This window comes from Oryzias latipes, chromosome 7, assembly GCF_053564925.1.
Source record: "Oryzias latipes strain Hd-rR chromosome 7, Olatipes_Hd-rR_3.1".
In the NCBI taxonomy this organism is placed as follows: domain Eukaryota; kingdom Metazoa; phylum Chordata; class Actinopteri; order Beloniformes; family Adrianichthyidae; genus Oryzias; species Oryzias latipes.
Genome location: NC_136243.1, coordinates 30126126 through 30151181, shown reverse-complemented (window position 1 = coordinate 30151181; position 25056 = coordinate 30126126). Strand labels below are relative to the sequence as shown.

General features: G+C 38.9%; 1 protein-coding gene across 5 annotated transcripts in view; it reads right to left on the bottom strand.

Annotated features, from left to right (window-relative positions):
• The window catches only part of bsna (bassoon presynaptic cytomatrix protein a), an 89305-nt gene extending 67703 nt beyond the window's left edge, over nucleotides 1-21602 (bottom strand). For all 5 annotated transcript variants that reach the window (XM_078949580.1, XM_078949582.1, XM_078949583.1 and 2 more), the window contains exon 1: nucleotides 20944-21602. In XM_078949580.1, coding sequence (XP_078805706.1) covers nucleotides 20944-21600 — 657 coding nt within the window. In that variant the 5' untranslated portion in view covers nucleotides 21601-21602. The remainder of the gene's footprint in view (nucleotides 1-20943) is intronic.
• Between the last annotated feature and the right edge of the window lie 3454 nt (nucleotides 21603-25056).

Below are 25056 nucleotides of genomic sequence, written 5' to 3'. Positions count from 1 at the left end.
TGGCACTGGCTGCTAGCCACCCGGTATCCTGGGGGTATTTACTCTCTATATACTGTGCACCTATATACCTGTCTTCTTCGTATTCTTCTCAGCATCAACGGCATTTTGTCAATACGCGGGTCTTGGAGAGGCTGCGGTGCTCAACGCCAAGATGAGTTTTGTGCAGCATCACCGCCATCTCCTCATTTTGACCCATGGTGGCTGTGATGATCAGATGACGTCTGGTCATCGCCAGGCTCCCGGCCCATGTCAACGGCCCTCATCGAGTGCCTGCCCTGCTACCGTACGATTTCTAACAATTGGACTGTCTTCTTTTTCATGTACGCTGGAGGGTGGTAGTCTGAAATCGGACGATCATTTTGGGGACCTTGGAGACTCTCTCATTAGTCAGTTTTAGCCCTGCTGTCACTGGACTGCCACTGCGCAACCTTGAAATGTGTCCTGGACGCCACTGGCCAAAAAAATCGTCCGGTCGCCCTAAATGTCTACTTTTTCTCTTAAAGATTCTGTGGCTGCCGCATAGCATGTAAAATGTGACTGCTGCCTCCCAATTACAAATGCTACTGCTGTGGAATTTTGGGATGTGTGACTGTAGTCTTAGAATAAGACTTTTAGGACTTTGAGATGTTTTCAGATTTTCTTATGTTATTATAATGACACCTGATCTGCAACACATCAATCATCTAGGCGTTCAAACAGCTGGCTGTTTTTTGATTGTGAGACAAATAAACACGTGACATTTGGTCTTTTATATTTATATTTCTAACATCATTCAACTACAGTCTTCAGACGTCAAATTAGGGTGACGTGAAGGATTAAGATGTTTCTTTTAAAGTCACAAATTGTGCATCCAGTGGGTTCTCAGATTAGCTTTAAACTAAAAGCAAAACATCAAAATTATGGAGTTTTACATTTTCCAAGTCATGTATGTGTTAATCTAAACAAAGACAAAAAAACATGAAATTCTTGAATTCATATTTTAATGTAAAAAACAAGCCTTCAAGCAAAGTTTTATTTTGAGAAGATATTTTTTGCTGGTTATGTGATGTTTATGTGTTTCGATGACTAATTTATTCTATTCAAATGGACATTTTTGCATTTTCTTTAGTTTTACCGTGTAAAAGAAAGTCTTGACAAAATAATATAAAGACGACAAACTGAAGTAAAGCTATGAAATGTTAGCAGGATCTTAATTCCTTGAAATAAACAAATTCTAATTCTCAAAACTTAGAGGATTAGTTGTTATTCATGACCAATGACTGATGCTTTAAACCTTTGTGTGACGTTTTAGACAGAACAGGATTCATGACAGTGTGTCCCGGCCTTGAACCTATGTCTGAATGCTTCCTTACAAATTTCTGTTCTTAGCACTCACGTGACTCTGACAAGAACCATCCAACAAATCATGCTCCCCATGGAAGCGGTTATCTTTGAAAGCAAGGCAGTTTGTCCTGCCTCTCTGCAAATACTCCCAACAAAAACACAACACAGAGCTACAGGCACTGACCAACTTCCAAAGCCCATGAGTCCGAGGCTGAACCTGCTAAAGGACTTCTGCCAACATTTGAAAAATTACAACACACTGCTTATTCTTTCACCGTCAACAATGGGGTTACACACAATTTGACAGCTTGTTATTTATCTTCTGGCTTACTGACGTTTTGTCTAGAGCTTGCAGTGTGCTTATGGAAATGTCTTATAAAATTCACACATATCCTTTTTACAGCCAATAACTGTCATTTTTTTGTTATTATTGGCTGTTTGTAACACTATCAAGGCATGAATTATTATTTAAAAGTCCACCAAAATAATGCTATAATTTTTCTGGCAAAAATGATGAAGAATGAAAGAAAAACTGTTTACGTCTTGAACAGAAACAGGAAAATAAATGGAAAGCAAACAACATGTAAAAGAAGACTTAGGAACTGTCCCGTGTCTCGCATGTGTTGAGAGATAAAATGTAACAGAAAGGGCACCAGGGGGGTCATTCACACATGACTCCAGCTGCCACCAGATTAATGAAATAAAGTGCTGGTGTGAAAGGGACAATTAACACGTCTGGAGAGAGATCAGAGGAAATGGTGGTTGGAGAGATGAAGGGATCAAATACCAGAGCCAAAAAAAAAAGGATTTCTTTCCCCTGCCCTCTAAATATTCCAGATCTTAATTTTTTTCTCCTTGAATCGTTACATATAAAAGATGACAAGACTGAATGTAAACAGCATCTGACAACAAATATCGTTATTCTTTTGAAATTTTTTGACAAAGAACATGTTCTCAGAGGCTTCAATTTGGAAACAATGATAAAAAAAGATCAAATTCATTTAAAAGAAAAGTTAAATATTCTTCAGCTGCTGATGGCTGAACCAGATTAAACCAGCTATCACAGAGGAGCACAAAGTTGTTTGGTTAAACATTTTAAAGAACCAATTCAATGAAGATTGTGATTTTTTTTTGGGGGGGGGGGGGTATTTTTATATGCTTTTGTGGTATATTTTTGATGATGGAGGACATATTCAAAGAAAATCAAGCTCAGAATTGCATTTCCGAGTAAAAACGCTGCTAAGAGTTAATTTGTGACAGAAAATGCACTGGGTGGGCTAAAAGCTCCCTGTTCTGCTCCATTCTGATGCATCCACTTGCAAACAAATAGAGCCAAATACGTCTTTGTTTTCCTCATCTGAGTTAGCATCTGGCTTAAAGCTGTGTGGCTGGATTGCTCCAATATTGCTCGCCATTTTTGTTGCACCGGTAATGTTAGATTGGGGGTGTGAGAGCTCAGTGATGAGTGATAGGAAGGGGGGGCGGGGTTGCTCTGCACTAATGATCTCACAAACTCGGTGAAATAATTTCCATCAAACTTCTGCCGCTCTGCAGAAACTATGAACTAGAAAATGACAGGTTTTTAAATTTTTGGCTAAAAATGGCATAATCATAAGTAAAAGGCCACTGAGAACACTTTAAAAATAACTCAAGAGAATATTGATCATCGTCTGTGCAAATTAATTTTTGGATTCAGAAAAATTACCCATAGAAAAATAAACTCTTGCAAAAGATGAAAATAACTAGGAGTCAAATCTGATTTTTTTTTTTTATTCTGTGAGGCAACAATCACAGCAGCAGTACAACAAGTCATTGTAAAAAGTCTTCTGTGCTCTAATCCATTCGGATTACAGCTTCATCTGTGCATCATCACTGCCGTTTGGCATCGTTATCTGACTCGCACACGTTCCTTATATAGCTAAGACAAACACAGATGCACACAGTCTCCTTTGAAAAGAAGACATCATTTTGTCATGAGGAGAGGGGGACAACAAAGAAACCCAGAGACTTCAGGCCTTGATAACGTGAGGAGCAGTTTCTGGCGATTGTCATGCACAAAGAGCAATACAAACCAAAACACTCAAAACATGAGAACAATGCACTAACCTCAAACACATACTTGGCAGGCAGCTGCCAGCATTAAATATTCATGCCGCACATTTTCTAAACACTAGAAGTACCGAACAGGTGTCCCAGACATTTCACAGAGGCGCGATTTATCACATCCTCTGCAGTAACATGTTTCACTTTAGCATTTCTCTCAAGAGAATATCAACTTTAAACTGTTTACTGAAGTGATGGTCATCTTTTTTTTTTTTTTTAAGTAGAAGCTTTGTTAGGTTTTGTTAATGCTTGCTTTGCTTTTTGGCATTAACCCCTTTCTACTTCCTTTTCTCAAAATTGAAAATAATTTAAGATCTACAATGAGTAAGTATCTAATCAAGGCTTTTCAGACAGGACAGATTACTTGATTACTTCATTTGCTTATTTTTCGCCAACTGTCTGGTTACATTTGTGTCAGTTTGTGACTTATTTAGTCTTTTTTATCTGCTAAAAATGCAAATTAGAATCACAATAGGTGAGGCACGCAGTACATTTTCTCCAAGGCAGAGGGCGCTAGTGATCCCAGAGAATGTGACACCCCCCCTAAAGAATAATAAAATTAGTGGTAGCAAGTCAGGTGCAGCCATCCAGTTATTTATTAATATTGTTTAGCATAATTTTCTAAATGGAGATTTACGTCTCTAAACTCTCCATTGATTTGATTTGATTTGAAATGGTTTATTTCAAGCAATCAAATAGAAGTTATACACAAAAGCAATATAAACATCAGTTATACATTCATACGGTAACTAATCAAACTTAGGAAAATTAGACATATTTAAAAAATATTGCTTGAAAGGGAGTGGAAGGAAGCGAACTTATATAATTCCACCCCGTTATACTATAACCATTATATTACATGATTTATCAATATCCGGTTCCTAGGTTTTATCAGACAGAATTAAGAATAAGGTATCAATAAGGCACATGCCAAAGATGAATTACTTAAGTACTACGTCAAAAATAACTATTCTAGAAATTAACATGGCAAATGCAGCATCTGAAATATATGCAAATTATGTTACTTTTAAAAGTCATTCATATGCTTTAAAAAATAATACTATACCAGTAAAATAGACACAACACTGTTTCAGGAATTTTCAAAGCAAAATTTCATCAAGTATCAAAAGTTAAAACATGTGCAAAGTTATGCTACATTAGGAAAGATTTTTGAATCAATTTATCAATTTTAGGAGCTAGTGAAGTAATATCATCAAAAGTCAATCAATTTAACAATTTTCAAAAGTGATTAATCATTTGTTTTACTCTTTTTATATATTTTTTTTATTTTATTATTTTTTTTTTTATGTAATAAAGTAATGCTGTTGGGGAAAAATAAAAAGGGTCCATAACTGTCGATTGTCCAAGGTTGGCATTTCTTCTTTTACTGATAACAGCTGATCTTCTGGGTTTAAACAGTTTATAGTTCTCTTCGATGTTATGTCTGCAGACATTAGATTCAGGTCCATATCCTTCTTCAGCTGATATCAGCGGCGGTGAAAGTTGAGGTCAAGTTGTCTGCAGGTCAGAACTCTGCTGTTATTCAGGTGACATCAGACGATGGAGAAAGTGATGATTCCTGGTGTCATATTTCTTGAAATTATTTGGCTCTTTGGTTTATTACTCCACGTTGTTTCAGACAACCGTAATCAAGCACTTCTCAAAGTCCTTCATGGTGTTCACCACCAGAACCTTGGACCGGTCCTCTGGACCGAGCAGTTTGACATAAATCCTGCAGCCTTTAACCCAAGTGTTCTCAATCTGCTTACGCTTCCTGAGAAGCCGTGCAGGTTTGGAGATTTCAGCATTCCTTCTGGTCAGATGGTCGTTCAGATAAACAGCAGACCCTCTGAGATTTTTGCGTTGATTCATCAGAGCTAGCTTGTGTTTGTGATTCACAAACCTGATGAGGATCGCTGGTTTATCCGTCTCCTTTCTCCTGGGGAGCAGGTGGCAGGTCTCGATGGTATTGAGATCCAGGGAAATCCCTTTAGATGGGAGAAATGAATGTATTTGCTGTTCCAGAGACTCTCCACCGAACTCCGTATTAGTAGCACTGCCAGCTACACTAGCGCTAGCATTAGCAGTGCTAGCTCGAGGCTTGATTGGTACTCCAGTGAGAATGACATTATTCATCCTTACTTGCTGTTCCACATCGTCCAGTCTTTTCTCCAGAATCTCGACCCGGTTTTCTCGCTGCTCGTTTTGAGCCCGAAATCTTCGGAACTCTTCCATCATCTCCCATAGTGGCGTTAGCTTAGCCGACACTTGATCCATAAAAATTTTCAGCGTTTCTTGAATAATGTCAAGAGACTTCTTGAGTTCTTCATATTCCTGGGGTTTCTTCGGGGGCATGGTCAGCTCTCTTTTTTGGAGAAAAATCAACTTTTTAAGTAATTTGAAGATAGTTGTAATCGCAGAGAGGCACGCCACGCGTCCTGCTGCTGTAACCCGGAACCGGAATCCACTTTGAGAGACAGAGAGACTCTTTAAACTGAAGAAAGTAAAGGAAAACTTCTACAAACAGGTTCTCCATGTGTTTCTTCAGAAGAAGCGGTGCATGGACTTCATTTAGAAGCAAAAGTAAGTCAATAATAACAATTTCTAAAGTTGAGCCGAACTTTATGTTACAGTTTGAAAACGGAAGAACACACTTTCACTGTTGCCAATCAAATGGTGAAGAAGCTACTCTACTACGGTTCATTTGTTTATTAATCTGACTGTAAACCTCTTTGCACACATTACTGGTAATAGCTGTTTATTTCTCAGTAGAAGTCCTTGGGATTTTGGCTTCTTGGAACCAGTAGGTTCTTCCTGATGTTCTTTACATTGTTTTTTCTGTCCCCTACCCCATCCCTGGTAGGGGGTACCAGGCCATTGAAAAACGGCGGCCGTGTTCCTTGGGTGCTGGCTTCCTGGGCCCGGTGGATCCCTCTGGCAGGACCGGGGGCCAGGGTTCACATTACATCTGAGCCTGGGGGAGTCCGTGTCCCTGTGGTGTGGGTATTGGTTCTTACTCTCGAGCGCTGGCCTTCTCCAAATTCCATCTATGGGTGAGCCTGGTCGGGCCATGGTAACAACACTTCTTGTGGACCCCACCGCTCTGGGGCGTCTTCCTCCTGGGCAAGGGTGGCTGACTCTTGCCTTGCTCTCACCTGTACCAACCGTGGACTGGGTGGGCGGTTGTCTGGAGCATAGGGCTGGTCTCCTGGCCTGTGCCCGGGGTCGGGGTGGGGGGATGCCCAGAACTGGGTGGTGGTGGGTTGCATGTCAAGGGCTGGGGGTGACCTCCTGGGGCGGGGCCGCGCATTGGGCCCTACCAGCGCGGTGGGGGGCTGCTCTCCTGGTTGGGCTGGGGCTTGCACTCTCTGTCCCCTGGTGCCTTCCCGCTCTCTGGCTTTGGGGGCCCCCGTGGCGGTCCTGCTTGCCCTGGCCTGGGTGGCGGTTGTTCTCCATCTGCTGCCATGCGGGTGTTGGGGGGGGGGGGGGGTCTTGGTGGGGGTATGGCTTAGTACTCTCCCTCCTTCTTTTTATAGTCCATTATCCACTTAAAATAGCATAAAAATCTTGTCTGGCATCATCTTTAATTGTAAAGGCTAAAAGGTGGAGAAGACTGCATGAATGACAAGCCTGGTATAGGTCTGTTTTTAAAAAATATTGGACCCTCCCTAAATGTACAGTATAAAAATATAACATTAAAATGTTTTTTTGTTGTTTAATTGCTGCCTATTGCGGCTAATCAGGATCTTTGACATATTTACTATTGGCAGTTGTGCAGACCTTTTATAAAAATAGCTGCTTTTTCACATGTCTGATGTGAAGCATTCAACCGTGAATAAAAGCATTCACACGGTGCTAACAAGCAAAGACATTAACGATCATCTTAGTGTGACAGTTGTTGCTGCGCATCAATGTGAAGCCATGAAATTGCTTTAAAGGTCGTAAAACCATTACCAAAGATAACTAATTTGCCTGTTTTGCAGTAACAAGTGATTCACAAGTGGTAAACTAAAACAGCCACCAATAAATTCAGAGAGGAGGAATCAAGTAATTCAGATCTTATAATGCTCAAAGATATGCCCAACTTTTTCTGAAGAACTTATTCTTTGACATTTCAGATTGTGTTAAAAGTTAAAAATCATGACATCAAAAGAAGAACAGATGGTTTATGAAGGTTGTCAGGAAAAAGTCCTCTTTTAGTGGAAAAGCCTTAGTCATATACACCTGTACATGTGCTGCAGGTTATGGGACTCATGGAGGGTCGTAGAGAGGAGCAGGTTTTAGGGGAACGCAGGTGTGTCTTGCAGTTCCCTTGAGGATTGTACGGTCACCTTAAGGGACATCATGATGGAACAAATGATTGTCGTGCATGTGCTAAACGTATCGTAAAGTATTTGTTTTGGAAACGCTGTCAGACGGTCACCCTGTAGTCCTTAGAAAGGTGCGAGTGCTGACCCCTTACTCACCAAGTGCGAATGCTGCCTGGACGGGGTGCAGGTGATACGCAAGTGCCCATAGGACGCCTGTAGGATGTCCACACAAACACTCTGATTGTCTAATTTCCTCATTTCTAACAGTCAGGCTGCACGTAAGGAGAAAAAATGTGCACACATTTTTTTCTCTTTGGAGTCACCAAGCAGTCTGCGACCTTGATTTTGTCTGCAGCCCACCTGCATGCTCAGTAGTGGTTTGCCCATTTTTCAGCTGCAGACAACCCGTATCCACCCATAAGGGCATTTGTGAGCAATGCTTTATATTTTCAAAGTAAATATCACTATGATTTCTATGACTACATTTTTTAAATCCAGCCCTACTTAACACTGGGTTCAGCCACCATTGGTAACATATTTTAATACATAAAATCATTTGAATTGAAAATGGGAAGTTTGATTTCTGACAATTTCAGATATTTGTATTTCAGATATTTCTAGAGTATTAACAACTTTAAATTTGGATGAAGTACAAATGAATAGAAATTTTGTATATTAGTCACAATTTGTGGAGTTTTCTCTGAGGGTCACAGCCATGATGGTCTGGTTAAATGATTTAACATTCTCATTTTGTGCTTTGATTAGATTCCTTTGATGAGTTGAGGCAGAGGTATTGAAGACATGCACCAGACGGTGTCTATCGTCTTCAGTTGAAGAGACTGATAGCTCATCTTTCCTACCAAGAAGCCAGACGGCGAAGCGCCGTGTTCAGAGGAAGAAGACTTGCATCACCTCGACCTCAGGCGCTCTTATCATGCACTAGCAGCACCCAGCTATCCTTTAAGACCCCCCCCCCCCCCCTTAGGCAACTGCCTCCCTTTCAATCAACCACAGCTGTACTTCTGCCTCTCCTCTTGTTCTTTAATATATGACCTTCTGACCAACGTGACTGTGATAAGAAAGAACATGTGTGTGCATTGGAGATATTTTTAATGCATGGACAATCAAATGGCTGCAAACAAACATGCACGAGGAAAACAAAATAAAAATAGATACTACAGTTGTAAAATTGCATCTTTTAGCCCCTACCAGTTGATTTTAAATAAACCAGTGTTGGTTATGGGTTAATTACAGTCTCAACTCAAATCTCATTTAGCAGCTTGGTGCAAATTTGCTTACTCATTACTTATTCTACTCTCTCTTTTTTATTTCCCACAGTGCATTTTTTTTCCAATTCTCCTATCTTGATTAACAGATCTAAAATAGGTTATTTTTTAAACAATTTTTATTTCAATGATACTATAGCCTAAAGCCTGACAAACTTCTTATGGCTCTTTTTTTCATTAGCGAGACTTCATCAGAGACGGTACACTAAGCCTGAAAGTCTAAGAGCGCAAGCAAAGTTTTTAATTATTTAAAGCAAGTAATTGTAAATTCCAGCAAACTTCTTCTGGGCTTGCTGCACCACTACACAAACATCTGCATGTGTTTTGGTTTGAGAGCTCAACACCTTCTATGTGACTGTATGTGTATGTGCATGTACATGAATGTCCTCATGTAGATTTGTGCATCTTTTGTGTGTCTGGGTGAATGTAGGTGTCTGCTTTTAGCTGAGGACTCCCCCTCTTTCTATTGACTGCCTGAGGCCTCTCTGCAGCTCTGTTCTCATGGTTAATGCATGTGGAGAGAGAACCCTTGTACTTCTAGATTCTCCCCAGTCTCTGTCCAACCCCAATTTTCAAAAATAGATCCTCACCACACATAGATGTGACTCTCAAAATCATCTTTGTCGCATACCTCACAGGATGAGCAAGAAAACCATGAAGGCAAAAGGTAAAATGGGTGATGTGGACAATTAAAGGAAAAGGACAAGAGTCAATTTTAAGAGAGAAAAATGATCTTTCACTCTTTGTGGGAGGTTTCTCACCCAGGCTTGGGTCTTCTTCCAGAGACCTGTGAGCTTGAGGGTCCTGCACAGTATCTTTGCTGTTGTTTGCACTGCACTCATTTAGACTGAGACGGCTTTTCAAGGAAGCTGCAGTGGCCACTCCTCCAGCTTGGAGATTACTGCCCATGTACTTTGACCACCACCTTCACCTTTCAATCCTTCTCCAGTTCTTTCCTGAGTCCCTGAAATTTCTCTAATTTCTTGTGTTCTGATCTCCTGATGTTGCCAATCACTTGATATTGGGATTGCACCTGGACTTGAGCCGGTGTTGTCTGGTGCATTTGGGTTGTACTTCTTCAATCTCAAGTTGTGATACCAGTTGGTTGGTGTGGGAACATTGAGTTAGTTGTTTTGTGATAAGACCTGATTTCAGGTTTTGAAGTACCCATGGAGAACCTTGTTTTAGAACCTCATCCAAGTCTTCTTGTTCCAGCAGCACAATTTTCCTCAAGCTGCCCTGGCTCCCCAGCACCTCATGCAGACTTTTTTTGGTCTGGCGATGTCTGAGCCACCATCTCATGTGTATGACGGTAGGAGGTAGCATGAAAGGTCTTACCCACTGACAGTAAATGAGAACTGGATGAATCATCCCCTCCCCCCTCCCGTTCCAAAGAGGAAGTACCCACTGGTCCACAAAAGCCAAAATCCCACAGACTTCTACTGACATATAAACAGCTAATTCTTCATCATTCTATTCATCAGAATATCCATTAGGGCTCTGCTACCTTGTAGTCCCATGTTCTTGCTAATCCAAAAAACATTTCATGATATTTTTGCTGTAGCGCAAGTTATTCAAGTTATAAAGTGACCAATCAGATGCCTCAATAAAAGTAGTTGGCCCTGCGTCAAACGTTGAAAGTGTTTGAAAGATTCTTCTGAGCTCGCTTTCCGTGGAAGGGGTGTGGCCTTCTCAAAATGCTCACTCGTGATTGGAGAGAGTGGTTGCCATAGAAATGTAGATGGACCAATCACGGCTTACTGAGGACATCTGGTTCTAACATGGCAACGGAAATTCGACTGAATTTGATTATGGATGACGTCACACGCGATCCTGTTAATTGCTCATTATGCACTGTGCTACCATGTGCCAATCAACCAACTAAGCTATCCAACCACATGAAATAGAAATATATTAAAAATATATATGATTAATTACTGTGTATATTATTTTTTAATTTGATAAATGAAAAAAAATTGGGTCTTTGGTCAGGATTTTTATTTGGCACTTGTGCAACATTAAAACAGTTTTTTTTAATTATTATTCCTGAAGCTCATTTTTACTTGTTTCAAATTTTGAGGAAAAACTGCCTTCGTTTCATGACAAAAAATGAGAACATCAAGAACTTTTACTTCTATTTTAGTTTTTTAAATATATTTTTTAATATATTTCTTTAATACATTTGTTAATGTTTTGCTTTCAACTCTGAAAATTCTCTGCATACAAAAGGTGCCACAGAACTTAGGGAAACAGCTTTTTTACACAACCTAAACATGCTAAACATTTTCACTAAGGCTTATTTTTAGTCTGACCTCTTTCTACAAACTTTGAAGTAACAAAGTTGATCCTATACATTTATCTGGAGTGTTCTTCCATGAGTCCTTGTGAGAGCACTAAGACTCATTTTTTAATATATTTCTTTAATACATTTGTTAATGTTTTGCTTTCAACTCTGAAAATTCTCTGCATACAAAAGGTGCCACAGAACTTAGGGAAACAGCTTTTTTACACAACCTAAACATGCTAAACATTTTCACTAAGGCTTATTTTTAGTCTGACCTCTTTCTACAAACTTTGAAGTAACAAAGTTGATCCTATACATTTATCTGGAGTGTTCTTCCATGAGTCCTTGTGAGAGCACTAAGACTCATTTATTTGTGTCAGACGTGACGCCCTGTGAAAATATGTACTTAGTCCACAACTATGGAGATGCCCTTTGCTCCTGCCCCGTTTATTGGGCCCTGTCTGTCTCTTACCTACTGTATATCTTTGTCTGGATTAATGGCTACATCAAAAATGTTAACTTTAATTGAAACAGAAAGTTACACACAGGTTTTACAAAGCTTATACAAGAAACACAAAGCAGTTAAACCCCAAAAAGCAAAACCAAACAAAAGTCAACTTTTCAATAGCCTCTAAAATGTCTCCAATAGATGGCTTCGATGCCCCGTTGCAATCAAGCCAAGCACAAATAACGAGGACACTTTAAAAATTTGCTGCTGAAAAATTTTGTTCCAATTTAGTGCTCTTAAGAGTTTACTTAATAAAAGTTAAAAAAAACTTGAATCTTTATATTTGTAAATGCCAGTATGGATGCTTCTTCATGCTATGCCTTTAATCATTTGTTTGTTCTGGGAAATGATGCTGCAGCTCTCTCTGCCTCTGGATCTTAACATGCGAGCACAGATGGACTTGGCGGTACATCTGCATTGAAAGATACTGTTACTTATACTGTTAGATACTGTATGTCACTATGAACTGTCACCATAATTTCAGAGGGCTTCAATGATTCGTTTTTAATGAAAATGTTCCAAAAATAACTTTCAAGGATTTAAGATGATAAATCTAGAGAAAACATTGATAAGTATTATTGTACTCTGTTGTTTTCCTTACATTTGCTGCATGATGTGTCATAGTTTTAAAGTATTGCTGAAAATCTTAATTAAAAAATAATTCATGTGAAGAAATTGAACATGCAGAAATCAAAGCTTCAAAAGAAGATTGTGGAAAGAATTAGGCTTGAACTCTTTGCCTTGTTTTCTGCACGTTTCTTGGTGCTTGCTGTATCCTCTCATTGGGCTGTTGCCATCACAGCTGCTCCCAGAAGATTTCTCTGCACCAACGTCCCAACATGCCCAGGGCCCTTTACTCTTGGGAACATGCGGCACCTTGTGCCATCTCAGCCTCCACACTCAAACATCCACCATGAGTACAGTGAAATGAACTGTGGGTGACCTGGTTTCCATGACAAACATCTTTTCCTGTTGTATGTTTAAAAAAAATACAGGGCAAAGGAAGGAGTTCAGTCATAAGCAGAACAAAGATTTTTAAAGAGTAATTAGGCTTCTATTCAACTAATGACACTGAAAAGAGATGTATTACAGACAGGGGTAGGTGTTTTTCCTCTGGAGGTCTCTCATATCAAGAATCATGCAAAGGGGCTTCAGAATAACTATAGTTAAATTATCCATTGGTGCAGACTGTCTTTCAGTCACTCAGTGATACAGAGAATAATAATTCAACCTCATATAGCTGGTGATGACGTCAAATCATTTGTGGATTTACTATTGCAGGGAAAGACTGTGATTGTGATCTTTTTCTTTAAACTACATTGACTGTTTGTTTTTACACAAATAGACATCCATTCTTTTTAAATTTGCCTGAGCTGATTTAATTAATGAGGCAGAGGGGATTAGCACATCTGATAACTATCACGTGATGGTGTTTGCCCAGAACCGTTCATTTATGTTCTCAGCACAAATCTAATGACTATTGTGTTTCTGTTGCCCAAGAGAGCAAATTATACCTAAATCTTTATGTTGGCAAATATAATTCTCCACAGCTAACTGCCAATATGGACATAGAATTAGTTATTTGCAGCAATCAAACACCCATTCATTTACATAGAAGCTTGAAATAAGAATATGTTGCATCATTAGGTGGTTTAATAGTGTGTTTTGTTATTGTTTAAGGAAATGTACAATAGATTCCTAATGGTTTCAGTTCATGTATCAATGAATGGTTCGGTTTTTATTACCATGAGAAAAAAAGATACACAAAACTCTTGTTGTTAGAATTGGCACTGACTGCATAATTCACACCTAATGTAAACATATTAACAAATTTTACAGGCTTCCACTGATGTAATGTGAGGTAAAACTGCTCACATTGTTGCTTGGGCCAACATATAATATTGAATTTTAAAGATTGCTGCAGTCTATCAACAAAAGGTTCTATCGCTATAGTTACACACAGAGATGGTGTGTTTATCTACTATATTTGAGTTCACATGTATTAGTAAATAACTTTGTTTGAGGACTTTTGTGTGTTTTTTTTCTAAGAGTGACTTCCTGTTTTATTTTGAAGACCACCTTGCCCCTCTTTTTCTGGGCCTTTACATCTTTGGTTGTGAGACTAGTGTTTTGTTAGAGGTTAGTATGTGCACACAGCCCTCCAACATGACATTAGTGTGAGGGCATGAGTGTGCACACTGACAAAAATCTGTGAAAAACCATAACATGAAAAGCAAGATGAAATGTGAGAGGTAAAAGAAAAAATGGAATTGATAGTCAGAGACTGAAAGCAAAGTGATGAAGAGACTGAGGAGTGAGGATTTAATATAGGCTCTAAAAGGAAGTATAAATGGTAATGAAACAGAAACACCCGTTGTTTTAGTTTAGATGGAGGACAGATGAAATGAGGACATTTTCACCATGTTTTAAAGGTTGATATACACCCTGCAACGAGAGTCAAGTAAAGCCTTACAGAAATAGACTTGACTTTGAAGTGAAGCCTAATTGTACGTCTAGATTCAGGCAATTGCTGTAAATTACTGGTGACACTGTTGAGACACAATGGCAATGTTTTTGTGACATTCTACCTGGTGTTTTGGCCTATTGCTTTTGCATCACAATTGGAACATCAATAATAGGTAGGAAACTGTAAAATACGTTGCAAAAACTGAAAATGCTGTGAAATCCAACACAACAATAGGGTGTGGCTTGTAAAACAGCAGTAACTTGTCAGAAAACATTTACATGAAGTATATTCAATAACTCTTTGGCTTATATTGACATTTTGCAAAATGAAAACTGCTACTGAACTTTATTTTGTGTTGAACCACACAAGTTATTTGTATCATTCAGTGGATTATTTGCGTGTCCTACTTATGGCACACGCTAATATATCGCTTCAACAAACAGTTAAACAGCTCCTACTAATCTGCACACTTGGTTTGGCAGAGAGTTTAACGCCGGATGGCGTTCCTGAGGCAACCCAGTATTTTATCGAGACCCAGACTCAGGCCTGGCACCCCTGTGGCTACATGGTTACGCAGTAGCGTGAAGGGTCTTGCCTAGGGAACCACACAGGAGTAATATCATTGTGTCTGCTGGGAAACAAAACCTGGTTTTCCACGCGCCAGTCCTGTATGCAGCCAACTGAGCCATCCAGCTGCTACAAAAACACAGAAAATGGTTTATACTAATTAACACACAGAAGTCAGATACACTTCCAAATAGTGCCCGAATTTAACCCTGTTTGCACTCCTGCTTGCATACTATGTCAAAAAAGTATTTAGTCCGCATGTTGAAGAACAACAGGAAGGAAGAGTTGTTCCCAAAAGGCTTAGCTAGTAGATGGTCAATGTTGTTTCTGAAAACACAAGGCTATTAACAAACAGTCAGGAGGCCCAAGTACGATTTCTCACTACGAAAACTCAGTTACATCTGCCAAACCACTCTGTGGCCCATCTGCTCACCCTACTCTCTTTATTTAGTTTGAAATGCCCATCCACATGGGAGGGGTTAGTCTAACGAACGCATGATCAATAGTTGTCAGTACACTTGTTGGTTCAAACCTTGTTGCAGTTTCATAAAGGTTCAAAACAGGGTCATGCAAAGTTCCTCTGTAAAGCAGTTATTCTTTCTTGACACTTCTTCTTTCTCTGGTGGTGATATTTCCTTTTCTTAGACTGGAGCGTGGAAGGTTTTTTGCACACAAAGCATAACTTCTTCCTTATACAAGTACATTAGGTCAAACTCAATGTGGGGGTCAAACAACGTTTAATCACAGTTTTAATCAGTAGTTAGAATGGTAATAAAAATGTATACATTTCTTCAACAGAAACCTTGTTAGGGCTAGCTATGGCAAAATAAATTATTTGCATAAAAATGTTTGTGGAAAACTGACTCCCTCTGCGATAAAAGAACTGCTGGAAAACCTTGAATTTAGAGATTTAGCAATTCAAAAAAGCTGAAATACCACTGTCAAGGGTATCCAAGTAACTTTAAATAAAAAAATATGAGAAATATAACGGGCACATCCTTTTAAAGTCTTTTTAAAATATTTGTTTCTCACAAAATAATTTCAAAGGAAGTACTTCGATCCTAAATTCTTCGCAATTATTCTAAAAATGAAACAACATTTGGAGTATAAATAACTTAAAAACTAATACTTTCCACTACTTTGTCCCAGCACATAGTTTCTGTATTACTTAACTTTTGTAATGATATACGCCAAACACTGCATGTAACACATTAACCTTATGAGATTCATCTCTGTTTTAGCACTAAGGATCAGGTGTGAACTGGTTTAGTAACATCTGGATAAGAACATCTGAAACTCACTGGTGAAGGATCCTGTATGCAGACCTGACCCTCCACAGTCTCTGCACCTTTCCAGATGTTCTGTTTTTAGGGCCAAATAAGACCTAGAAATAAACTCAAATTAACATTGAGTGAGTGTTTTAGCATCCCCCATTCATATTTATATGTCTTGACACAAACAGGGTGGCTAATCCATTTAACAGACCACTCCAGTTCACAGCAGACACACAGAGCTGTTTTCATTCCCTTTAGTAGCAAAATTGGTACTTTGAGGAGACATTGCTAAATCAAAATCATTATTTACAGACAGATTCATGTTTTCTGTCTTCAGATTTAATAGATAAATCTGGTGTTAGATCTGGGTGGCAAATTCATGTATATATTTACTGTAATATAAAACAAAGACTAAAAGCCGCATTTGACAGAGTCATCGCAGATATGTGATACATTTTAATAACTTGGCAACATTTAATTGCCTCACTGCTTACTATATTATTCCTATTTTTCATGCATTTTTATTTAAAAAAAACGTTTTGATTGCATCCTATGTTTTAATTACTTTTTCAGGCAAACACTACTTATTGTAAAAGAAACTCCTTTCTTTTTATCTGTCATCTGACACAAATTAAATCAGAGGGAAGAAAAATTGTGTGGAGTATTGTGTGCAGTTTATCAGATTATAAAGTACATTAAAAGACGAGGACAATAATTAAAGAGTTTAAGTGTTGATCGATGTTTGTAAAAACAATATGGCTCGAGCCAGTCTAGCTGCCATTCTGTTTTTTTTTTCTTTACTCTTTACTTTGTTTTTGTTTTTTACCATGTAGCAACATATTTGCTTGATTCTGCAACACACACACATACTCGCAAAACTCCTTCAGAAGGCCAAACTGTTATTTACTAATTTGTGGGGTCCATCATTTCCAGAGGTAATACGCTGTAAAATAAAATGAGAAAGCACTACAAAAAAAATATTAAAACAATTTTTGTTTTAAAGAATTTAGGTTTTTATGTTTGTTTTTTCATTACATTTTCAACATTGAGTTCTACATACACCAATTTAAACATCAACATATTTGTCGTAAAATCTTTGTCAACATGCAAAACCCATGCAGGGAAAGTCAAGCCTCCTAGCTTTAACTTATGTGCTGAAAGACAAGTAAAAGGAGTGAGACACAGTAACCTGACAGTGACAGACACCAATACTCACAAGCAGAATGATGACGTAATTAAATGTGGTTTATTAAACATTCGATCCGTTTCCTCTAAGTCCCTCTTAGTCAATGAGTTAATTAATGATAACAACCTTAGTCTACTACCCTTAACAGAAACTTGGCTCCAACAGGAGGACTATGTAAGGCTGAATGAAACAAACCCCCCAGTTGTGCTATCAGAAATCCAGGATTTCAGGGAATGGAGGTGGTTTGGCATCAATATCACAGTCCAGCTTACTTCTCAGTCCTAAAGTCAAACATGTTTATAACTCCTTTGAAAGCATCATATTGTCTATAAATCACCCAAACAGAAGGACTTAAAAAACGGTCTTATTCATAATTATTTATTGCCCCCCCACCCGCCCGTATTCTGAATTTTTAACTACGTTTCCAGACTTCCTATCGACTATTGTTTTAGATTCTGATCAAATTATAATATTAGGGGATTTTAATATCCACGTTGATGACCCCAGTGACTGTCTAGGAAATGCATTTGCAGCTTTATTAGATCATGTTGGTTTCACCCAAAATGTGAATGAACCCACTCACTGTCACAAGCACACCCTGGACCTTGTTTTAACTCATGGAATAGAGATTAGCCAGCTGAGTGTCCTTCCATCATTTCTGATCACTTTCTAATTACCTTCCAGTTTACATTAGAATATGCTACTGCCCCAGCGCATAAAAACAGCTTAGAAGAACATTATCTGACCACTCTGTACCAATACTTAGTAACATTCTAAGCAAAACCTCTGAGACCTTGAGAAGTCTCCAGCTTGTTCAGAATGCAGCAGCAAAATTGTTAGCAGGAACTAGCAGAAGAGATCACATCACTCCTGTGTTAGTTTCACTTCACTGGCTCCTAGTTGATTCTAGAATCAAGTTCAAAATCCTCCTGTTAACCTATAAGGCCTTACATGGTATGGCCCCGTCCTATATTAAAGACCTCATAGTGCCTTATTAACCAAACGGAGCACTTTGTTCGGAAAATGCAGGACTGCTTGTGGTTCCCAGAATTTATAAAAGCACAGTTGGAGGTAGAGCCTTTAGTCATCAAGCCCCTGTTCTATGGAATAAGCTCCCAGCTCATGTAAGAGAGGCTGACAAAGTTTCCACATTCAAAGTTAGACTTAAAACATTCCTCTTTGGACAGGCTTATTGTCAGACCAGCTAGTGCTCAGAGAATATTTACCTTACAGTTAATTTGTTTATATTAAACTTAACAACAATAATAAAGTTTTTAGTAGGCTGCTAGAAGTTTGAAGCTGGTGAAACTATGGTGCATCTGGGTTCTGTCCTCTATCGTCTATCCTCTATTCTTCATCATTTATTTATCATTTAGTCCTCCATGCCTCTGTTTGGTGCAGTGCGATTCGTGTACTCTTCTGGAAAGAGTGCTTCCAGATTCCAATTGACTCATCCGTGCTCCTATACCTGACCGTGTACCTCGTCTCTGGCCTGTCTCTTCTACTGCTCCTACACCTACACCTCGGTGTAGATCCTGTCTCCGGCTCGTCTCGCGCCCCCAGCCATCCCCCAACTTCATCTGGATAAAGAGCTTTGGCTGGACTTAAAATATGTAGTTGTAGGGTTAGATAAGTTAATTTTTCTCTATGAGTTCTGGTACATCGCCTGTCCATCCTGGGGGAAGATCCCTTCTTCATGTGGACACCCCTGAGGTTTCTTCGTTTCTGTTTTTTTTAGGTGTTTTTCCTTACTGCAAAGAAGGGTCTAAGGGCAGGGATGCCAGTTTATTTTAGTCTGTTTAGTTAAAGTTTAGTATTATCCTATTGAATATTATGCATTTATGATCCTTTTTGATTGTATGTTTACCTAACAATTACCGGTACGAAGCCCAAGACGACTGTTGAGAATTTGGGCTATACAAATAAAATTGAACTGAATTAAATTGAACATGCTTTATTATTTACTTTAGAATATTGGCAACTCAGAAAAATTAATCAGAAGTAGCAAGTTACGCGGCTGATGGACAAGATTATGAATTTTAATAGATAAGTGGAGAGTGGATAATAAGTGGAGAGTGAATTAATAGAAATCCAAACAGAAGGACTTCACAGTAATCAGTACAGGGAGTGTCACTGCAGACCAGCTCAAAGAAAGCCTTGCAAGGTACATGGATATATTATTTAGGAATTTTATTTCTGTGAAGCTTCACATCAGAAATAGGTTGAAACAGTGTTTGGATGCGTATGCTTGTGTGCGTGTACTTTCAACTGGATTGTCATATTTGGGTCAGATACAGGTTTCAGATTAGATCCTCTCAATGCCAGTTCTCACACAAATAGAGATGTGGGTGTGTTGGGCTAAGCACTTCTATGTGTGTGTTGTTCAATCTAAGACAAGTGCAGTCCAAATCCCCTAGTTGAAGGTTTATCAATGCTTTCTCTATTCTACTATATTTGGTTTAAATTTGGAATTCAAAATTAGCATTAACCTCACACTGGACTGTTTACAGTTCTGAATGGACATAGAATAAAGATTTGTCTTTATTCTGGATTAGACTTGATCCAGACAGAATGCACCAAACTCTGAATATATTGGTTAGAGTAAAATATACTGGACAAACCTGCACCTTGTTCTGGTGAGGAACTGTAATGCTGCAATGCTTGCATGAGAAACAGAACACAAAGAAAAACAATTTAACTATTGCTATTCTTTGTACATTTGGATCTTAACTCATTTTACTGATAGTCTAGACCCATTTAGATGGGGTTGTTGAAATATCCTGTTTGGGCTTCCAGCCAAAAAGAAGTCCTTGGATCCTGCATTAGTGATAATCAATGCTAACCTCAACTACTGCATCAGGGCAGTCACACACTTCTTTACCCTTTGTGGTTGTGTTCTGTTTGGTCTGATAGTATGAACTATTTACACAGACAGGCCTTATTGCTTCTCAATCAAATAATGACCTCTCTTGTGCTCCCTACACCTCCTTCCAGCCTTGAATGACAATGCAGTCGCATTCAATTGTTTTGCCTATTTTTTCTTGACTCTCCATTTATTTACACACTCTTTTTAAAAGCCAAGTGCTTTCCCTGTGTACTACTCAGAGAGCGATATCATGACCTGGGTGTCTTGTCTCAGCATGTTAATGGAGATTCTGACAGCGTCTCAGGAGGAATTACTGCCATTTGCAGAGTCCTTTTACTGGCTGTCCATCACAAAGACATGCAAAGTCCTCATACTGGTTCTCTTTATTATCTTATTCAAGTAGGATTTTTTTCAACCAAGGTGACTAACAGTTCATTCAATTACTCAAATCAATTACATTTAAAATATACACCATTAAAAGTATTTATGTACTATAAATATCAATGACAAACAGAATTTTAAAAAAAATTAATTAAAATTTTACCTAACTTATAATGAGGTCATTTAAATGAGTGCCTATTTTCAATTGCAACGATAACCTGGAGCTATAAAGTAGGATTTTGGACTGGACAACTTTTCCATTTTGGCTACTATCGATCTGTGTTTGTGCAATGCACATACCGTATGCTTGTTACCCCACAGGGTTTTCAGACCGAAGCTATAGAAATCTCTATGTGGATCTGAGTTTTCTTTGTCACACCTGACTTACCTCAGTGAGGTGGGGGTTTGGGTTGAATCCGCACTGGTTGCAGACAGTTGCCTTGCACTGAGTACAGGTGTTGTAGTTGGGTACAGCCGGTGGGTTGGACAGCTCTGTCGTGGTGCACACAGGGCACAGTTTGCTGCTTGGCATGGGTGCTATCTGTGGCACGGAGTAAGGAGAGGTTGGTGTCATGCCGCGATCAGGAGACACAGAGGGAGACCGGCCTGTCCTGGAGCCTCCGCCACCACTGAAATCCACTTGGAGGTTTCGGCGAGATGCATGCTGACCCTGACTTTGACCTGTATGAGCTCCCATGACGGACATAGCTGAACTTTGACCCATTCCATGACCAGTTCCTTGGCCGTGCCCCATGCTAGCTCCCTGGCTGGTCTGCATATGTCGAGGTGAGCTCGGACTCTCATGAGAGGCTAGGCGGTATGGCTCACCAGCTCTGGACCCTATACCTCCAACATTGCCCATTCCTGAACCCATTCCTCCACTCATTCCTGCCATTCCTCCTCCTCCCATTCCACCACCCATTCCTGCCATCCCTCCTCCCATTCCTGTCATCCCTCCTCCTCCCATTCCAACACCCATCCCTCCACCCATTCCACCACCCATTCCTCCCATCCCTCCACCCATTCCACCACCCATTCCTCCCATCCCTCCACCCATTCCACTACCCATTCCTCCCACCCCTCCACCCATTCCTCCACCCATCCCTGCCATTCCACCTCCCATCCCTCCACCCATTCCTCCACCAATCCCTCCTCCCAGTCCTCCACCCATTCCTGCCATTCCTCCTCCGCCTATTCCACCTTGCTTCGTGCCAGGTTTGGGACTACCCATCGGACCCATGGGACCCCTGAAAAGAGACAAAACACAAATTATTTATTTTCAAAAACTGGTTTGTTAGGTTTTTTTAATAAAAAATAAACAGCTTTGCATTCATCATCAAGGATCTTGCGGGGGGGCAATGTCCCTTCCCGGTTCGTGGTCTAGCAGGACTCTGTGAAGTACGATGGCCAGTCACTTGTGAATTAACAGCTGTTAATTCAGATGTAACCACTATTACATCTGCTTTGCAAGATTCACATGACAAAAACGAATTACAAAATTTTTTCTATAATTACCCTCTTCATAACAGTTGGGAAAGCTTATGAATAGGTGCAAACCATCTAACATTTACTCTAAAGCAACATTAAAAATAACACACTTTGATAAATAAGAACATACTTAGCACATTACTGTAAACCGCTCGAACCTAAAAAAGGCTTGTCAGAAAATCCACAACAAATACATTGTGCATAGACAAACGGAAATATTTATTACTACAATTTGCTGTATGTTTCTTATGTTTAAATACTGAAATCAAACTGAACTAAAATTTAAATTCACAATTAAAAATGTTAAATGGTTCTCTTCCCAAGCATCTCAATTAGTCTCTCAATCTTCAAGTTCTATTGTAAGTCATCCAGCAATCAGACCTTCCCTGCATGATCATGGGATGTGAGAGGTACACTTTCTTCCTCCTCTAAGGACTGCTTGTGTCACCATCAGCAAGCAAGGAGCAGCTGTGGAACAGCTTCAAGTGATCAATTGGTGGCTGTAACTGCATTGCTAATACTGTCTGTGTTCTCTGATTTCATTTATAAACAGACATTAATGTATGTATTTTGTAACATACAATTTAAAACAGGAAAATTATTAATTTATTTATTTAAATTGGGACAATGCATATTAATATTTTTTTAGTATAACTAGAAAACTTGAACATTTACATCAAAAAGCAAACACTCTAAAACAAAAACTACAATTAATGCACCTACCCTTATCCAAAAACAAGTTTTGCCAACCGAATTCTTGTCTTCTTTCACATTCTTTCACATTTTCTCTTTAAAGTTTAGCTTACTCTATTTTTCTTTTAATCACCTCCAAGCCTAACCCTCTACTCTCTATTATGTTTCCGATCAGCACTAAAATACCATGGCCCCTTGTTGTTTTTCCTTCTTGACATTTTCATTTCCACTCTAAAAGTCACTAAACCCTGACTGACCCTGTCTACCTTTCTTTACTCCAAGTCTTTAATACAAAAAGCAAAATCACTTACATATTGTATTCAAATACAAATGCTGGACAATCTTCTTTAGTAAAATAATGATTCATTTTTATGCATTTAAAATTTTAATTTATGCCTGAAAGTTAAAGAAAAAAATGGCTAAATTGTCTTCCATTTTGAGCATTATTGGCCTTTCAGGTTGGTTACAAAAGCTTTAGATGATCTGATTAAATTAAACAATTAAATTCTTTGCCGTGAGTTTCAAAGGTTGGAAAAATACAAGTAGACCACTTAGGAGTATTTGGGAATATACAAATATACAAATCATCTTCCATAAACACTATGACTAAGTCCTAGTTTTTGCTGTCCTTTTCAATGAAGGCTGAAAGACTTTCAGCATTAAACCACTGATGCAGAAGAAGCAACATGAGCCAATATTTAATTTTTCATAACAAGTTTTTGAAGCAAAAACCCAAACATAAAGCAATTACACTTAAAAATAGTTAAACAGTAACTAACTATTCACATTCACTAGTCACATGGGTCAAGCAACCACATTGGTGCTGCAGGTTTTTGTGTTTGCCTGTGGAGTATCTTAAAAGGAATGGCTGTATCTTAATGAAGTGCAGGTATGTCTTGTAGTTCCCTTGAGGCTCATAAAGCTATTTCAAGGGACGTCATAAAACTGGACTGTGTTGCTATCGTATGCCGCACTCAAGTTATGAAGGTGTGAGTTTTGTCCGCTAAATGACCACGCAAAAAAGTCCACACAGGGGGTGTCCAGGTGATGTTTAAGCACCTATTAGACACATAGGATACCCACACAAATTACACTCTAGTTTTGTCATTTCTTCATTTCTAACAGTCAGGCTGCACACAAGGAGCCGGGAGTGAACAGCCCAAACAGGCTTCTGGCACAGTTCGCAGGATTTGGAGGGGTTTCACCCTTACTTACTCTTGCATGTTGTATACGTTTTTACTACAAACCATCGCCTGCAGCATGCCCAAAGAAAAAAAATGTGCATGATCATTTTTGTTCTACTGGCTCACCGGGCAGTCTATGACCTTGATATTTCACATGGGCCACCTGCGTGCCCTGTATAGGTTTGCCCTTTTTTAATGCAGATGGCCCATATCCACCCATACTGTTTATGCAGTTGTGACTAAAGCATGTAACAGCTTTAGATTTTCTTCTGATCTTAATTTGTTTTTATTTATTTTGAAATCTCTCTTTCACTTCCAAATTCATTATCAGAAGGCTTGGTCGATAAAGCACAGATTGAGCTTATTTTATGACACTCTCCTCATTGATGCAGTGCGAACGGTTTTACAAGGATTTACTTGGTTTTATTCGCCTGCAGTGGTACATTTCTCATCCCACCTTCAGACCAACGGAAAACAAGTCTATTTAGGTTATTGGTGTATCCAAACAAAACATATATTTTCTCCTCTTCCCCAATTTCTCCTCTGCTAGCATTTCTTCACCCTCTAAGCTGAGGAAAGAATTACTTTTGTCCGGACCATTTATTTCTGTCTGCACCCTGTCCCTCCTACTCATCAGATCACCTCCAATTTTCTGTTCTTTCTCGTTCCCCTTTGCTGCTTCTTCTGAGTAAACTTTAATTAATCTAAATAGAAAAACATTTTATATTCTAGTTTGCATCCTCTCAAGGACATTTGTAATATTTCAAACAAACATAGATTTACTAAAGTTTCTCACGAAGCTCTCACAGTTATTATGTTGCTTTATTAAAAGAAAGCTAGTGTTGCAGTATTATCTTATTTTTAGTATAATCAGTTTGATGTTTGCCAATTACAGTATGTGCTATTTTTTTTTAGATCGTTTTCTTTTTTTTGTTAGTTTTTTACAGCCCTACAATGGAATATTAAATTTGAACTAAAAGAGCTGTTTAAAATCCCAGAGAATTATATTAAACATTTTCAATGTATTAACGGAAACCGGTAGACAAATCTTCTAACAGACCTGACTCACCACCCTCCACACCCTTAGAGGTTCTGCAGGAAATAAACATCATTTCTCCTGCACAGCAAGACATTAC